The following is a 13,016-nucleotide window of genomic DNA, read 5'->3' as shown; positions in this document are numbered from 1 at the left end:
GCTACTTTTTAACTCCAATTTTTTATCCGTTAACCATCCGAAACTCACACGAGGCCCTCGGGACCTCAACCAAATATACCAACAAGTCCTAAAACATCATACGAACTTAGTCGAACCTCTAAATCACATCAAACAATGCTAAAATCATGAATGATACCCCAATTCAAGCTTAATGAAACTAAGAGTTTTCAACTTCTACATTCAATGTCGGAACCTATCAAATCAACTCCGATTGACCTCAAATTTTACACACAAGTTATAAATTACATAACGGAGCTATGAAAATTTTCGGAACTAGATTCCGACTCCGGTATCAAAAAGTCAACTCATCGGTCAAACTTTCAAACTTAAATTCTTGTTTTTAGCCATTTCAAGCCTAATTTAACTACGGACTTCCAAATAAAATTTTGAACATGCTCCTAAGTCCAAAATCACCATACATAGCTGTTGGAATCATCCAAATTCTATTCCGGGGTCGTTTTCTCAAAATGTTGACCGAAGTCAAACTTAGCACTTTAAGGCCAACTTAAGGAACCAAGTGTTCCGGTTTCACCTCAAACACTTCCAAATCCCGAACCAACCATCCCCGTAAGTCATAAATCATACAAGCACCTACGGAAAGTTTTATTTTAGGGAACGGGGTTTTAAAAGTTAAAATGACCGGTTGGGTCATTACAGAGTAATTACATAAATTTTATTAACGGTAGGGTGGGGATTGAACATAAAGTGAAACGGGGGACGAACGTGCATTAATTCTAACAGTACAGGGGCAATAATGGTCCTTTTCCCTATTAAAAATGATATTCCTCTTGTTTTTTGTTTCTTTTACTGTCGATGCTCTTCTTAATGGCATAATAATTTAGGTACCCTATTATGTTAATTTAAAAAAATAATTTTACTTGTATGATAAATTGTAGAAGAATTTAATTGGATTATTTTGCTAATTAGTTAATTCTCTATTATTTGTTCTCAAAAGAAAATACTTTATTTTCTTGTTGATTCGAATTGTTAATGCTATCTCATACCAAATTTCAAATATTTAGTAATTAATATTTTATCCAATTATATTCTATTTTTAATGGTAAAAAATAATTAATATATTATTTTTAGATTTTTGTGTTTGTAAAACCGATAGTGTTGTTGACTTTTATCAACTACCAATCTCTCCCTCTCTCTATTTTGTTTTAGTTTTTTGTTCTAATTATTGAGCGTGATTTTCAAATATAACACAAGAAGTCAATAATAAAATATTAATTGAGTTGGAAAGGAGTTCAATTATAATACAAAATTAATTATAGTTTATATATATAATGAGATTAATTAATATAGTTTTTTGTTGGTTCGAAAATTGGCTCGCGAATAATGAAATAAGCAAACTAATAATAATCAGATTAAAACTCAAATTACAAAATTTAAGCAGTTACATTTGCACATTACAATTTTTAACAAAGTTTTTGTGTTTTTTCCTAAGAGTTAGCATATTTTCTCATGTTATTTCTCTTATCATTCTATTTTTATTGATTATCAAGTTGTAGCAAATCTTAATTATATTAATTCTTCAATAGCTAATTTTTTTCTTTAAAAGATAATTATGTGTTGGAGAAATTATATTTTACTATAATCCGTGTTAAATGAAATTACAATTAATATATGATAATTTAGATGAACTAAACATTTAAGATTTTAAAGTCTATTATAAATTTTTCACTTTGACTTTCATAAAATTTACCTTTTAAACCGAAAAGGTAAGAACTCTTGTTCCTTCTAAAAAAAAGTATCGTTGGAGTAAACTATTGCCCAAGCAATCTAGTTCTTCGGAAGGTAAAAGTATTTTTTTTTAATATTAAAAATTAATTCAAGAGAATAATGCGTGATTGAAAATTTGATTTTAGTGATAAAGAAATGTTAATTGAGTAGGAAATGAGTTTATATAAGATAAAAATTTAATTGAAAACTTCTTACCTAATCAAATAAGAAACAATTTACTAAGTAAAACCTTAGTTATTTTAAAGTCCTATATATTAGGAATTTACTCTAAATGACAATTTTATCCAATATAAAATCTGTTTTTAAAAGGTAAAAAAAGCGAACGATATTTTGCTAAGGGCTTTCGTGCTTTTAATATAATACTAGTCTTAGCGTACGCGTTTTGCGCGTGTTCCCATGTTAATACGTACATAATTTTTTAAAAAGGTACGTAAATATTATATCAGATACAATATTTAAATTATATAAAATTATAATTAATTTAAAATTCTTGAAAATGATGAGTATTGTTCCTATCAATAGATGAAGAACTCATGTCACTCATAAGTTTTCAGATCCCTTATTCTTATATGAGGACTTATGTAAAAATATTTTATAAAAATTATTATAAATTTTGTAACCTAATAATGAAAATAAACTACAAAAAATACTTTTAACAACGATTCTTCAAATATTTGTCGAATAAATAGGAAAGGAGTTATATATAAGTAAAATCTTACCTAGTTTAAATTGCTAATAGTTCTACATAGTTCGAATTAGAATATTTAATAGCCAAAATTTCAGCCAATTTAAAAGTCATAAATATTAGAAAAATTAACTAATAAATATTATGTAATGTGAAATTTATTTTTTTAAATTAAAAAGGTAGATGAATATTGTGTGTAGATATTTCGTGCTTTCGCAATAGTACATATAAGTAGATAAATAAACATTTTATATTTGTCCACCATTTACCTCACCAAAATCTTGTAGGATTAAAAAAACCTCATTACAAATGTTGGCTAATCAGCTAAAGTTAATATCTCTAATTTGTAGTTTCAGTCTTTCATCATATAATTGATCAACATATTTAAGGTAAAAGGCTATTAAACGTTGAATTAATGGAACAACGAGGATTAATGATGCATGAAATTCTTTAAAACTCGAGATAAAATTTCTTCCTAAATATTAAAAATTCTTACATAATTCAAATAAGGAAAGATTTTAGCAGTCAATTTTAGTTAATTTTAAAGTCCTAAATTTTAGAAAAATATTCTTAAATATTAGGAAACTAATCAGATGACTATTTGAAAATATTAGAAAATTAAATAAATGTCTATTTTGTCCAATATGAACTCGATTTCCAAAGAGTAAAAAAGGCGAACGACATTTCGCTAAGGGCCTTCGTGCTTTTAATATAATATAAAAATATAGATAGATACATTTAAGTTCCTTTTTCAGACTTTTGAATAATTACAAGCTGACTTTTGAGAACCTAAGTGTTATATGAAAGACTTATTCAATAAAATTTGTTTTAATTTGAAAAAGTCTATGGGGCTTACGTCTCACTACAAAAACTCGCCTCAAACGCCCGGGTGTACGCCCCGAACGCCCGGGCGTATGCCCCAAATTGTTGGGCGTACGCCTTTTGAGACTTTTGCCCCATACCATCGCCTCGAGGTATTTTTGGTGCGCTTCGCCCCAGGGCTCGCCCCGAAAACGCCTTTTAAAACACTAGTTGTATCCTACTACATTAGGTTAAGCTACACTTATAATATAAAAATTACTTCTAGTTTCAATGTGTATAGCTTATAGCTTGTTTGACCAAGCTGCAAAAATTAGATTATTTTGAGATTTTTTTTCTTCTTAAAAGTACTTTTGTTGAGAAACAGTTTATGTTTGGTTAATTAATTTGAAAAGCTCTTCTGAGCAGCATTTAGTGTTTGACCAAGCTTTTAAAAACGGCTTCTAAGTATATTTTTCTCAAATGTGCTTTTTAAAAAAATACTTTTGGAGAGAAGCTACTTTTTCTCCAAAACTGCTTCTGCTTTTACTCAATTTTTTTTTTCCTCTAAAAATTTAGCAAAATACTTCACCTTTGAACACTTTTTTGATTTTTTTTGGGTAGGAGAAGCTTGGGCAAACAAGCTATTAATCCTTTTATTTGAGCTAATCGAGTCAACTTGGCAACAAGAAAACACGCGTCAATGATTAATTGGATACAATACGTTACAAGAGGTCCATGTCATCAACGTTCGTTCCTCATTTTTATAACGCCAAAGTTGACGACACGGCGCAGCTTTATTATTATAGATCTGAAAAGGAGAACCCCATTCTCCTTCCTTCAAATCCATAGATTTTCAACAAATCTTCAATTTGGTGAGTCTCGTATTTCTATTTACCTTCCAAACTTATTAGTATTTGCATTTATTCATTTCAAATTTTATTATTTCGAGTTAATTAGCCACGAATTTAATCTGTTGATTTATTTCTGAATTACGAGTGAACCGAATTGATATAAATGATTTTATATAGTTGATGCAAAGTAATTTGGGATTGAGATATAGTTGATTGATTGGAACAGTTTAGCTCGTGAGCTAAAGGGTAATTTGTTTTATGAAAAAGAAGTAAATAAGCATTTTCTTGATTGATTGGAACATTTGTTGTTGTTGTTGTTGTAGTGTCTAATTAGTTCGAATTTATTTTCATTTGTTGATCTTCATCAGCATTGTTACTATGCAAATGCTCTACTTTTGTTTTTTTAAATTGTGTGATCATCTCATCTAAATACTGTTGCGTTTAGCTAGCTAGCTTTTAGATGTGATTGCCCACACAATTGGGTATCAAGCAGGAGTTTGAATCTCACCATCGTGTCCAATCGGACCGGTACGTGAAGGTTGAATTACCATTTTGATAAATAAATGAGTGAGCTTTTGCAACAATAAATTTTTAGGGTAGACGCTTCATACAATTTGAACATGTTAAACTTTGTGTCCTTCTGTGGTTCCCTCCCATTATCCAAATTCCATGAATTCTTAGATCTGAAACTTGTGTTTGTGCCTGTTTTAGTAGAGTGTTCTGTGTATTTGGTTAGTTCTCAGTCTTTCTAAGAATTTATATTTTGGACCAGCAGGTTAAGTTGTAGAAAACAAGATGGGAGGCGGATTCAGAGTGCTCCATCTTGTTCGTCCGTTTCTTTCATTCCTGCCTGAAGTGCAGAGTGCTGATCGAAAAATTCCATTCAGAGAGAAGGTTTTATACACTGTGATCTCTCTCTTCATTTTCCTCGTATGCAGTCAGTTGCCTTTGTATGGAATACACTCAACAACTGGTGCCGATCCATTTTATTGGATGCGTGTTATCCTTGCTTCAAATCGTGGTACTGTAATGGAGCTAGGAATCACTCCCATTGTGACTTCGGGATTGGTTATGCAACTTTTAGCTGGGATCAAAGATCATTCAAGTGGACAACAATGTCCGTGAGGACCGAGCACTCCTGTAAGTTCCATAGTTCAGTCAATATGTTTTCTTGTTGGTTCTCCTAGACTTGCAAAATCCTCACTCATATGTTGCTCTCCTTTGGTCCCAGTTGATCTGTATGATTGATTGTTGTCCATTGATCTTTTAATCTTGATTATGCAGCAATATAACCAAGATAATGCATTTGGAAATAGTGTTAGGTAAACCTTGTTTATGAGGCCTATCTGGGCAACTGGGTCTTAATCCCGAAGATTTAGTCGTGATAACTCTTTCTTAAGCGCATCAAATTTATCAAATGAAGTTTTAAGCTTGTCTTTCTGCATTTTGGTTCGTGGAGTTGCATTTCACGCAATGAACCAGTCATGTGTATGTATTCTGTTTGTATGCCTTTTGTTGTTTTACATTCTAATATTTTCAGGAACTATGTAGTCTTTATTGATTACTTATTATATGTGATCTCCCAGTGCTTTCATGATATCACTCATCAGTATTCTTTTCATTTTTAGAAACGGGGCACAAAAGTTATTGGGCATCCTAATAGCGATTGGTGAAGCAGTTGCATATGTTCTCTCTGGCATGTACGGCAGTGTTAGTCAACTTGGGGTTGGGAATGCAGTGCTGATAATCATCCAACTCTGGTTTGCTGGCATAATAGTTATTTGCCTTGACGAGCTTCTTCAGAAAGGATATGGTTTGGGCTCGGGTATTTCGCTTTTTATAGCTACCAACATGTGGTAAGCTTCTGATCTTATCTTCTCTCAGTTACAGGTAGTGTAACTGGTTCTAACTTTTTGAAATTTCTCTGGTTTCGTTGTTAGCGAAAACATTATTTGGAAAGCATTTAGTCCAACCACAATCAACAGTGGCCGTGGAGCTGAATTTGAAGGAGCTGTTATAGCTTTATTCCATTTATTAATTACTCGTACTGACAAAGTTCGTGCACTTCGTGAGGCATTCTATCGGCAGAACCTTCCGAACGTAACAAACTTGCTTGCCACAGTCTTGATCTTCCTTATTGTTATCTACCTCCAAGGCTTCCGTGTTGTTTTGCCTGTAAGGTCAAAGAATGCCCGTGGACAGCAGGGTTCATATCCAATTAAGCTGTTCTACACGTCCAACATGCCCATTATCTTACAGTCAGCACTTGTATCCAACGTTTACTTTATTTCCCAGGTATGACTTTTTGCTTATAACATTAAACAAATGGCAGTGGTTACCTTCTTCCATATGATGTTTACATTGCCGCCATCTGAATACACTTGTATGTTTGCAGTTGCTGTATAGGAAGTACAGTGGCAACTTCCTCGTGAACCTCTTGGGCAAGTGGAAAGAATCTGAATATTCTGGTCAATCTGTACCTGTTGGTGGTCTTGCCTATTATATTACTGCACCATCGAGGTAACTTATCTCCCTGTCTCACTATTTAAGTGATTGCCATTTGTTGATGGAATTTCTCTATATTAGACCTCAATCAACGGGAACTTCTTTTTTCAAAACCTTACACTAATTACTCACAATTGCAGCTTGGCGGATATGGTAGCGCATCCGTTCCATGCTATATTCTACATCGTCTTCATGCTATCAGCATGTGCCTTGTTCTCAAAGACTTGGATCGAAGTTTCAGGGTCATCAGCAAGAGACGTGGCTAAGCAGTTAAAGGTATGATTATTCTTCTGTCGCATGGCTTCCAATTGCCTGAATGTGAAGGTGATACGTGAAGCTAAACTTGCAAAACTTTTTTTGCAAAGCTTGTTTTAACTAATAATATCCTTTTTATATAAATATCCAGGAACAACAAATGGTAATGCCTGGGCATAGGGAATCAAATTTGTACAAGGAGTTGAACCGCTATATACCAACAGCTGCAGCCTTTGGTGGCGTGTGCATCGGCCTGCTGACTGTATTGGCTGATCTGATGGGGGCGATTGGTTCAGGGACAGGAATTCTGTTGGCTGTTACAATCATCTACCAATATTTTGAGACATTTGAGAAGGAAAAAGCCAGTGAAATGGGTTTCTTTGGTCTGTAAAACACCATATTGCAATTTTGTTTAAGCTCTTTCTATGTTGTGAGATGCAATATGTAAGTAGGCTTCTTACATCAATAGTCCGAGACCAGAGATGACAGGGTCTTTTGTGATTAGTTTTTGACAGTCTTTTTCTCGCCCTCGTGTATCAGCTAGCTTAACTAGGTATAATTTTTTTTTGTATCAAAGGTACTTATTAAAATTCTTGTTAGTTGATGAAGTTAATTAAAATTTTTGAAGGAACATTTTACACATATTAAAGGTGTTACATTTGCTGTTCAAGTAATTAATATGTTGTATAACAGAACTTAGGGTGCTAATGATCTCCCCTTTTTGTTAGCCCGTTATATACTATGACAGATAATCCACAAGAGATATTACAATATGTTGATTATTCGTTAAGTGAGGTGAAGATGGCTTTTCAGTACATTGACTAGTAATCTGCAGTCTCAAATATTAGGCAACTGACTATGTTTCGAAATATTTAACATTTTAGAAAATAAAAAGTTACTAAAAAAATCACTAAAAATTTAGAAAATAAAGTCACTAAAAAAATGGCAGCCCAATGCACTAAGCTTCCGCTATGAGCAGGGTTTAGGGAAGGGCCGGACCACAAGGGTCTATTATACGAAGCCTTACCCTACATTTCTGCAAGAGGCTGTTTCCACGGCTTGAACCCGTGACTTCCTGGTAACATGACAATAACTTTACCGGTTATGCCAAGTCTCCCTTTTAAAATAAGAAGTCAGTATTACTTTATTTTTCAAATCTATCATCATTGTTCTAATTAGTGGCATGGTAATTAATCGGATAAGTAATTAATATCGAATCTCTTTACTCAAGAATTGCGTAGGTGTTGGAGTTACATGCAGATATTTGGGCCTGGCCCAGTTTATTTATATATTACTGTAGCAGCTTTAGTGAGTAGTCTTTATTCTTTGAGTTGTACAAAGGCCCAAAATATATAAGAGGGGCAACAAAACATTTCAGAGGAGTTTTGGTAATTTTTACTGAGTATTGATAACAAGGTCTTTCTCTTGTTTCTCTTTCTCTTTTACATTTCATGAAACCCTAGCTACAATTTGTTGATTCCTGTCAATTTTAATGGATTAACATGGTATCAGAGCCATGAATTCGTTAGTTCCTGACGTCCTCTATCTAGCGATGTTACCCTTGTATGCTATTATCAAAGATTTCGTCTTCGTCGGAGATTTTCGATTTCTCTGATTCTCGTCGAATTTTTCATTTTTTTGCGGTGATTCTCTGCTTTTTTATTGTCGGAGCTGCATTATTGAGTTGGAATCTGTGGTGTTCCAATATTTTTGGGTCCTTTTCACATCTAGGGTTTGGAGTTTGATTTGGGATTCTGCTTGTTATTCCTTCTGCTGTATTTTCCTTCTATCAAGGCCTTTGCTTCTTCGGGTCGCAAAAAAGTCTGGTATATTCGCTCTTTGCTTGATCTCTTGCATTTTCTAAAGTCTGTGCATTTTCTTGTTGAATAATTTTGTCTGCTATCATGGTTAATTCTGATTTTGGGATGACTTCCTCTACTATATATGTTCCTGAGCCTTCTAGTCCACTGTTTCTTCTCCCATCTGATGTCCCTGGTGTGTCTCTTGTTGCTGTCCCTTTTTCGGGCACTGAATTTGGAGGATGAAAGCGTAATATGATCGTGTCTTTGTCTGGTAGAAATAAAATAGGCTTCATAGATGGGTCTTGTGCTAAGCCTAGTGTGAATTTCCCTCAGTATCAGCAGTGGGACATGTGTAATAATATGCTAATATCATGGTTAACCACTCATTATCCCCAGACATAGCTGAGAGTGTGCAATATTCTGAGACAACCAAAAGTATATGTAAACAATTGAACAATAGATATTGGGCTGTTAATGGAACCAAAGTTTTTGAAATAAAGAGAGAGCTTGCTTCTACCTATCAGGGTTCTCTTGACATAGCTTCGTATTTCAATAAACTTAAGAAACTATGAGATGAATTGGGGGCTATGTGCATCAATCATGCAAATTCATGCACTTGTCTTGCTAAAAAGGGTCTTCTAAAGGAAAAACAAGAAGATAAAGTATATCAATTTCTTATGGGTCTAAATGAGGTGTATGTAAGGGTTAAAAGTAATATTTTGATGATACAACCACTGCCATCCCTTGATAATGTGTATAATATCCTGTTACAAAAACATAGACAAGTTGTCCCTATCACTCAGTTCAACTCAGAATCGGCCTCTTTTAATGCAAATTCCAACAAACTTCTTCCTCCCATTCCATCTCAAAAACAATATGCACAGAGGGTAAATTTTGATCAGAACATCTAGAAAATAAATTTTGATCAGAATAAGGCTTCTTTGTCTTGTAAGTACTGCAAGAAGCCTGGTCATACTATTGAGAAATGTTATAAACTCCATGGCTTTCCTCCAAATTTCAAATTCACAAAGGGTAAAAGGTTTGGTACTGCCGCAAGTGTTAAATGCCAGCTTTCTGGGACCTCTGATTCTGCTGCACTATGTCCTTCATCTAACCATGAGTCTTTAGTTCCTGACCTCACCAAGGAGAAGTACACTCAGTTGCTTAACTTGCTTCAACATTCTACACAGGTTGAATCCAATTCTCAGCCTGTCCTCATGGGTTCTACTAACTTTGCTGGTAGTACTTCCTCTTTGCCTTTGTGTCTAAATGGTAGTTCTACTGTAAGCATGTTAACTAGTATAGCTAGAAGAGTCTGGATAGTGGATTCTAGAGCAACTCATCACATGGCTTCTAATAAAAATTTACTTTTTAATATAATACCTCTTCCGGTACCTTACTTAGTCTCCTTACCCAATGGCTATAAGGTTAAGGTTACCTGCATAGGTTCCCTTAATTTGCTACCATCCTTTACTCTACACCATGTGTTGTACATTCCTATTTTTCATTACAATTTGATTTCAGTTAGCAAATTGATTAGACAATTCAATTGTTATGTCCTATCCACTTCTTTTTCATGTATACTTCTACAGGCCCATTCTATGAAGAAGCTTCCAGAACTTGGTAGAATAGACCAAGGATTATACAAATTCCATTTTCCTGTTTCAACACTTTCTAATTTTGTTGTTTCTGAAAACTCTGTTTATGCTTTCAATAATGTGGTACAAGGTGATGAACCTTCTTTGAATGAAACTATACATGTAAGTTCTAATTCTGTTGCTCCTTCTATATCTTGTACTGGTCAGCATGCAATGAATAAGAATGATATCTTTTGTCATCATAGATTGGGGCATGTCCCTTTTGTGTAGATGAATCATATTTCTTCTATTTCTCATGACTTGTCATCTAAGCAATCTTTTACATGTCTTGTTTGTCCTTTAGCTAGACAACCTAGATTACCTTTCCAAGATAGTTCTTCTCATTCAACATCCCTTTTCCAACTTATCCATGTTAACACTTGGGGACCTTACCATGCTCAAACATATTCTGGAGCAAAGTATTTCTTAACAATTGTTGATGATTACAATAGGGCAACATGGACACATTTAATGCATTCTGAAAGTTATGCTTTCACTCTACTTAAAGCATTTATTAACATGGTAAAGACTCAGTTTAAAATCTCTATCCAGAAGATCAGAAGTGATAATGCTCTAGAGCTTGGGTCTTCTAATTCAACCATTCAATTCTTCTCTGATAATGGCATCATCCACCAAACCACTTGTCCCTACATACCACAACAAAATGGTGTGGTTGAGAGAAAACATAAACATTTACTTGAAACTTCAAGGTCTTTGTTATTTCAATCCAAACTACCTATCAAGTTTTGGGGAGACTGTATTTTAACAACTTACCTTATAAATATGTTTTCCTCTCTAGTCTTGTCTCACAAAACCCTTTTTGAATTATTGTATGGAGTTGCTCCTTCTTATTCCCACTTGAAATCTTTTAGGTGTCTTTGCTATGCCACAGTTCCTAAGTGTCAGAGGGATAAGTTTCAGTCTAGAGCTTTTCTTGTGTATTCATCGGGTATCCATTTGATGAAAAAGGTTACAAATTATACAATTTGCAAACTAAGACTGTTATGTTCTCTAGAGATGTTGTATTGTAATGACCCAACCGATCGTTTTGCTTTTTAGATCTCCGTTCCCCTAAATAAGACTCCCCGTATGTGCTTATTTGGAAGGGTTCGGGTTGAAATCGGAACATTTGGTTCCTTAAGGATGTCTAAAAGGTCTAAGTTTGACTTTGGTCAACGTTTTGAGTAAACGACCTCATATATGGGATTTGATGGTCCCAATAGTTTCGTATGATGATTTTGGACTTGGACGTATGTTCGGATCCGGTTTTGGATGACCCGGGAACGTTTCAACGCTTAATATGGATAGTTAGCACCTTGAAGATTTTAAAATTTTTTAAACTTGGTTTGGAGTAGGTTTTGATGTTATCGAGGTACGTTTGGAATTTTGAGCCTGGAAATAGTTCCGTATGGTAATTTAAGACTTGCACGCAAAATTTGGTATCATTCTAAGTAGTTTAGGTATGATTCGGCACGTTCGGAGCAAGTTGGAAGAACTTTAAGTTCATAAGTTGAATTGATTTGGTTTGGGGTGTGATTCTTAGTTTTGGTGTTGTTTTCCGCATTCCGAGGGTTCAAGCAAGTCTGTCTCATGTTTATGGACTTGTTGGTATGTTTGGGCGAGGCCTCAAGTGCAATTCGGGTAATGCACAAATTGAATTTGAACTCAAAAGGGCTGCTGGTGCACCAGTTCTGGTGTTCCCGCACCTGCGAGCCCGCAGATGCGTGCATTTGGCCTCAGAAGTGACCTTGGAAAATTTGGCCAGTGGTCCGCATAAGCGAAGAGGGGTGCGCAGAAGCGGCCTTGCTTCTGCGATGAAGAGCCGCAGGTGCGCGAAGGCCGCTAATGTGCTTCACGTCCGTAGAAGCGGGACCACAAAAGCAGGATCCCGTCCGTAGAAGTGGCCAGCATTGGGCCTAAGGAATTCCGCAGAAGCGGTACCGCAGGTGCGAAAGTTCTGCTGGGCAGAACCTTCATTTAAGTCGGGACTCAGCTATTTTTGAGTTCATTTATTGCATTCTTTGGGCGATTTTTGGAGCACTTAGAGAGGGGTTTTCACTATCTATTTGGAGGTAAGTAATTTCTATCCAATGTGAGTTAAATACATAGATTATGGGTAGATTTTAACATGTAAATTTATGAAAATTGTGGGTTTAGATGAAAAACCTAGGTTTTGATAAAAATGGAATTTAACCACGAAAATGGTTATGGAATTGAGTGAAAATTATATATTTGAGTTCGTGAGATTATGGTTAACAACTTTCTTCAAACAATTTCGGAATCCGGGCACGTGGGCCCGGGGATGAATTTTAGGAATCCTTTAATTGGGGTTGGGTAATTACTCTAATAGTTAGAATATGAACTTTTGAACATATATTGATTAATTTTTATAACATTTGACTAGTTTTGGATGTTCGGCACCAAGTCGAGGCTTTAGAATGAAATTATAACTGAAAAGTGAGCCTTGAGATGAGGTAAGTCTCTTGCCTAACCATGTAAGAAGGAATTTACTCCATAGGTGCTTTAAATTGCTAATTGCGTCTAATTGTTGGGGCTACGCACACACTAGGTGACGAGAGTCCGCGTGTAACTACTAATCATGCTTATGTCCGGATAGTTTAGGAACCGAATCATGAAATATTTGTAATGCTTGCACCTTACTTGTTAATTAAAGTGCCTAAATTATATTGAAGCTTGCTAGAGGAATTGTAAA

General features: G+C 34.8%; 1 protein-coding gene across 1 annotated transcript; it reads left to right on the top strand.

Moving 5' to 3' along the window:
- The first annotated feature begins 4,026 nt into the window (after nucleotides 1–4,026).
- Nucleotides 4,027–7,506, top strand: LOC107792495 (uncharacterized). The gene is given in 8 exon segments (XM_016614717.2): nucleotides 4,027–4,125; nucleotides 4,877–5,190; nucleotides 5,192–5,244; nucleotides 5,733–5,960; nucleotides 6,045–6,399; nucleotides 6,500–6,624; nucleotides 6,750–6,885; nucleotides 7,016–7,506. Coding segments are annotated over 7 exon segments (1,428 nt in total). The 5' UTR covers nucleotides 4,027–4,125; nucleotides 4,877–4,899; the 3' UTR covers nucleotides 7,256–7,506.
- Nucleotides 7,507–13,016: the final 5,510 nt, after the last annotated feature.

This window comes from Nicotiana tabacum, chromosome 12, assembly GCF_000715075.1.
Source record: "Nicotiana tabacum cultivar K326 chromosome 12, ASM71507v2, whole genome shotgun sequence".
Taxonomy (NCBI): Eukaryota; Viridiplantae; Streptophyta; class Magnoliopsida; order Solanales; family Solanaceae; genus Nicotiana; species Nicotiana tabacum.
The sequence above is the reverse complement of the archived record's forward strand: the minus strand, read 5'-3'. Positions and strand labels throughout refer to the sequence as shown.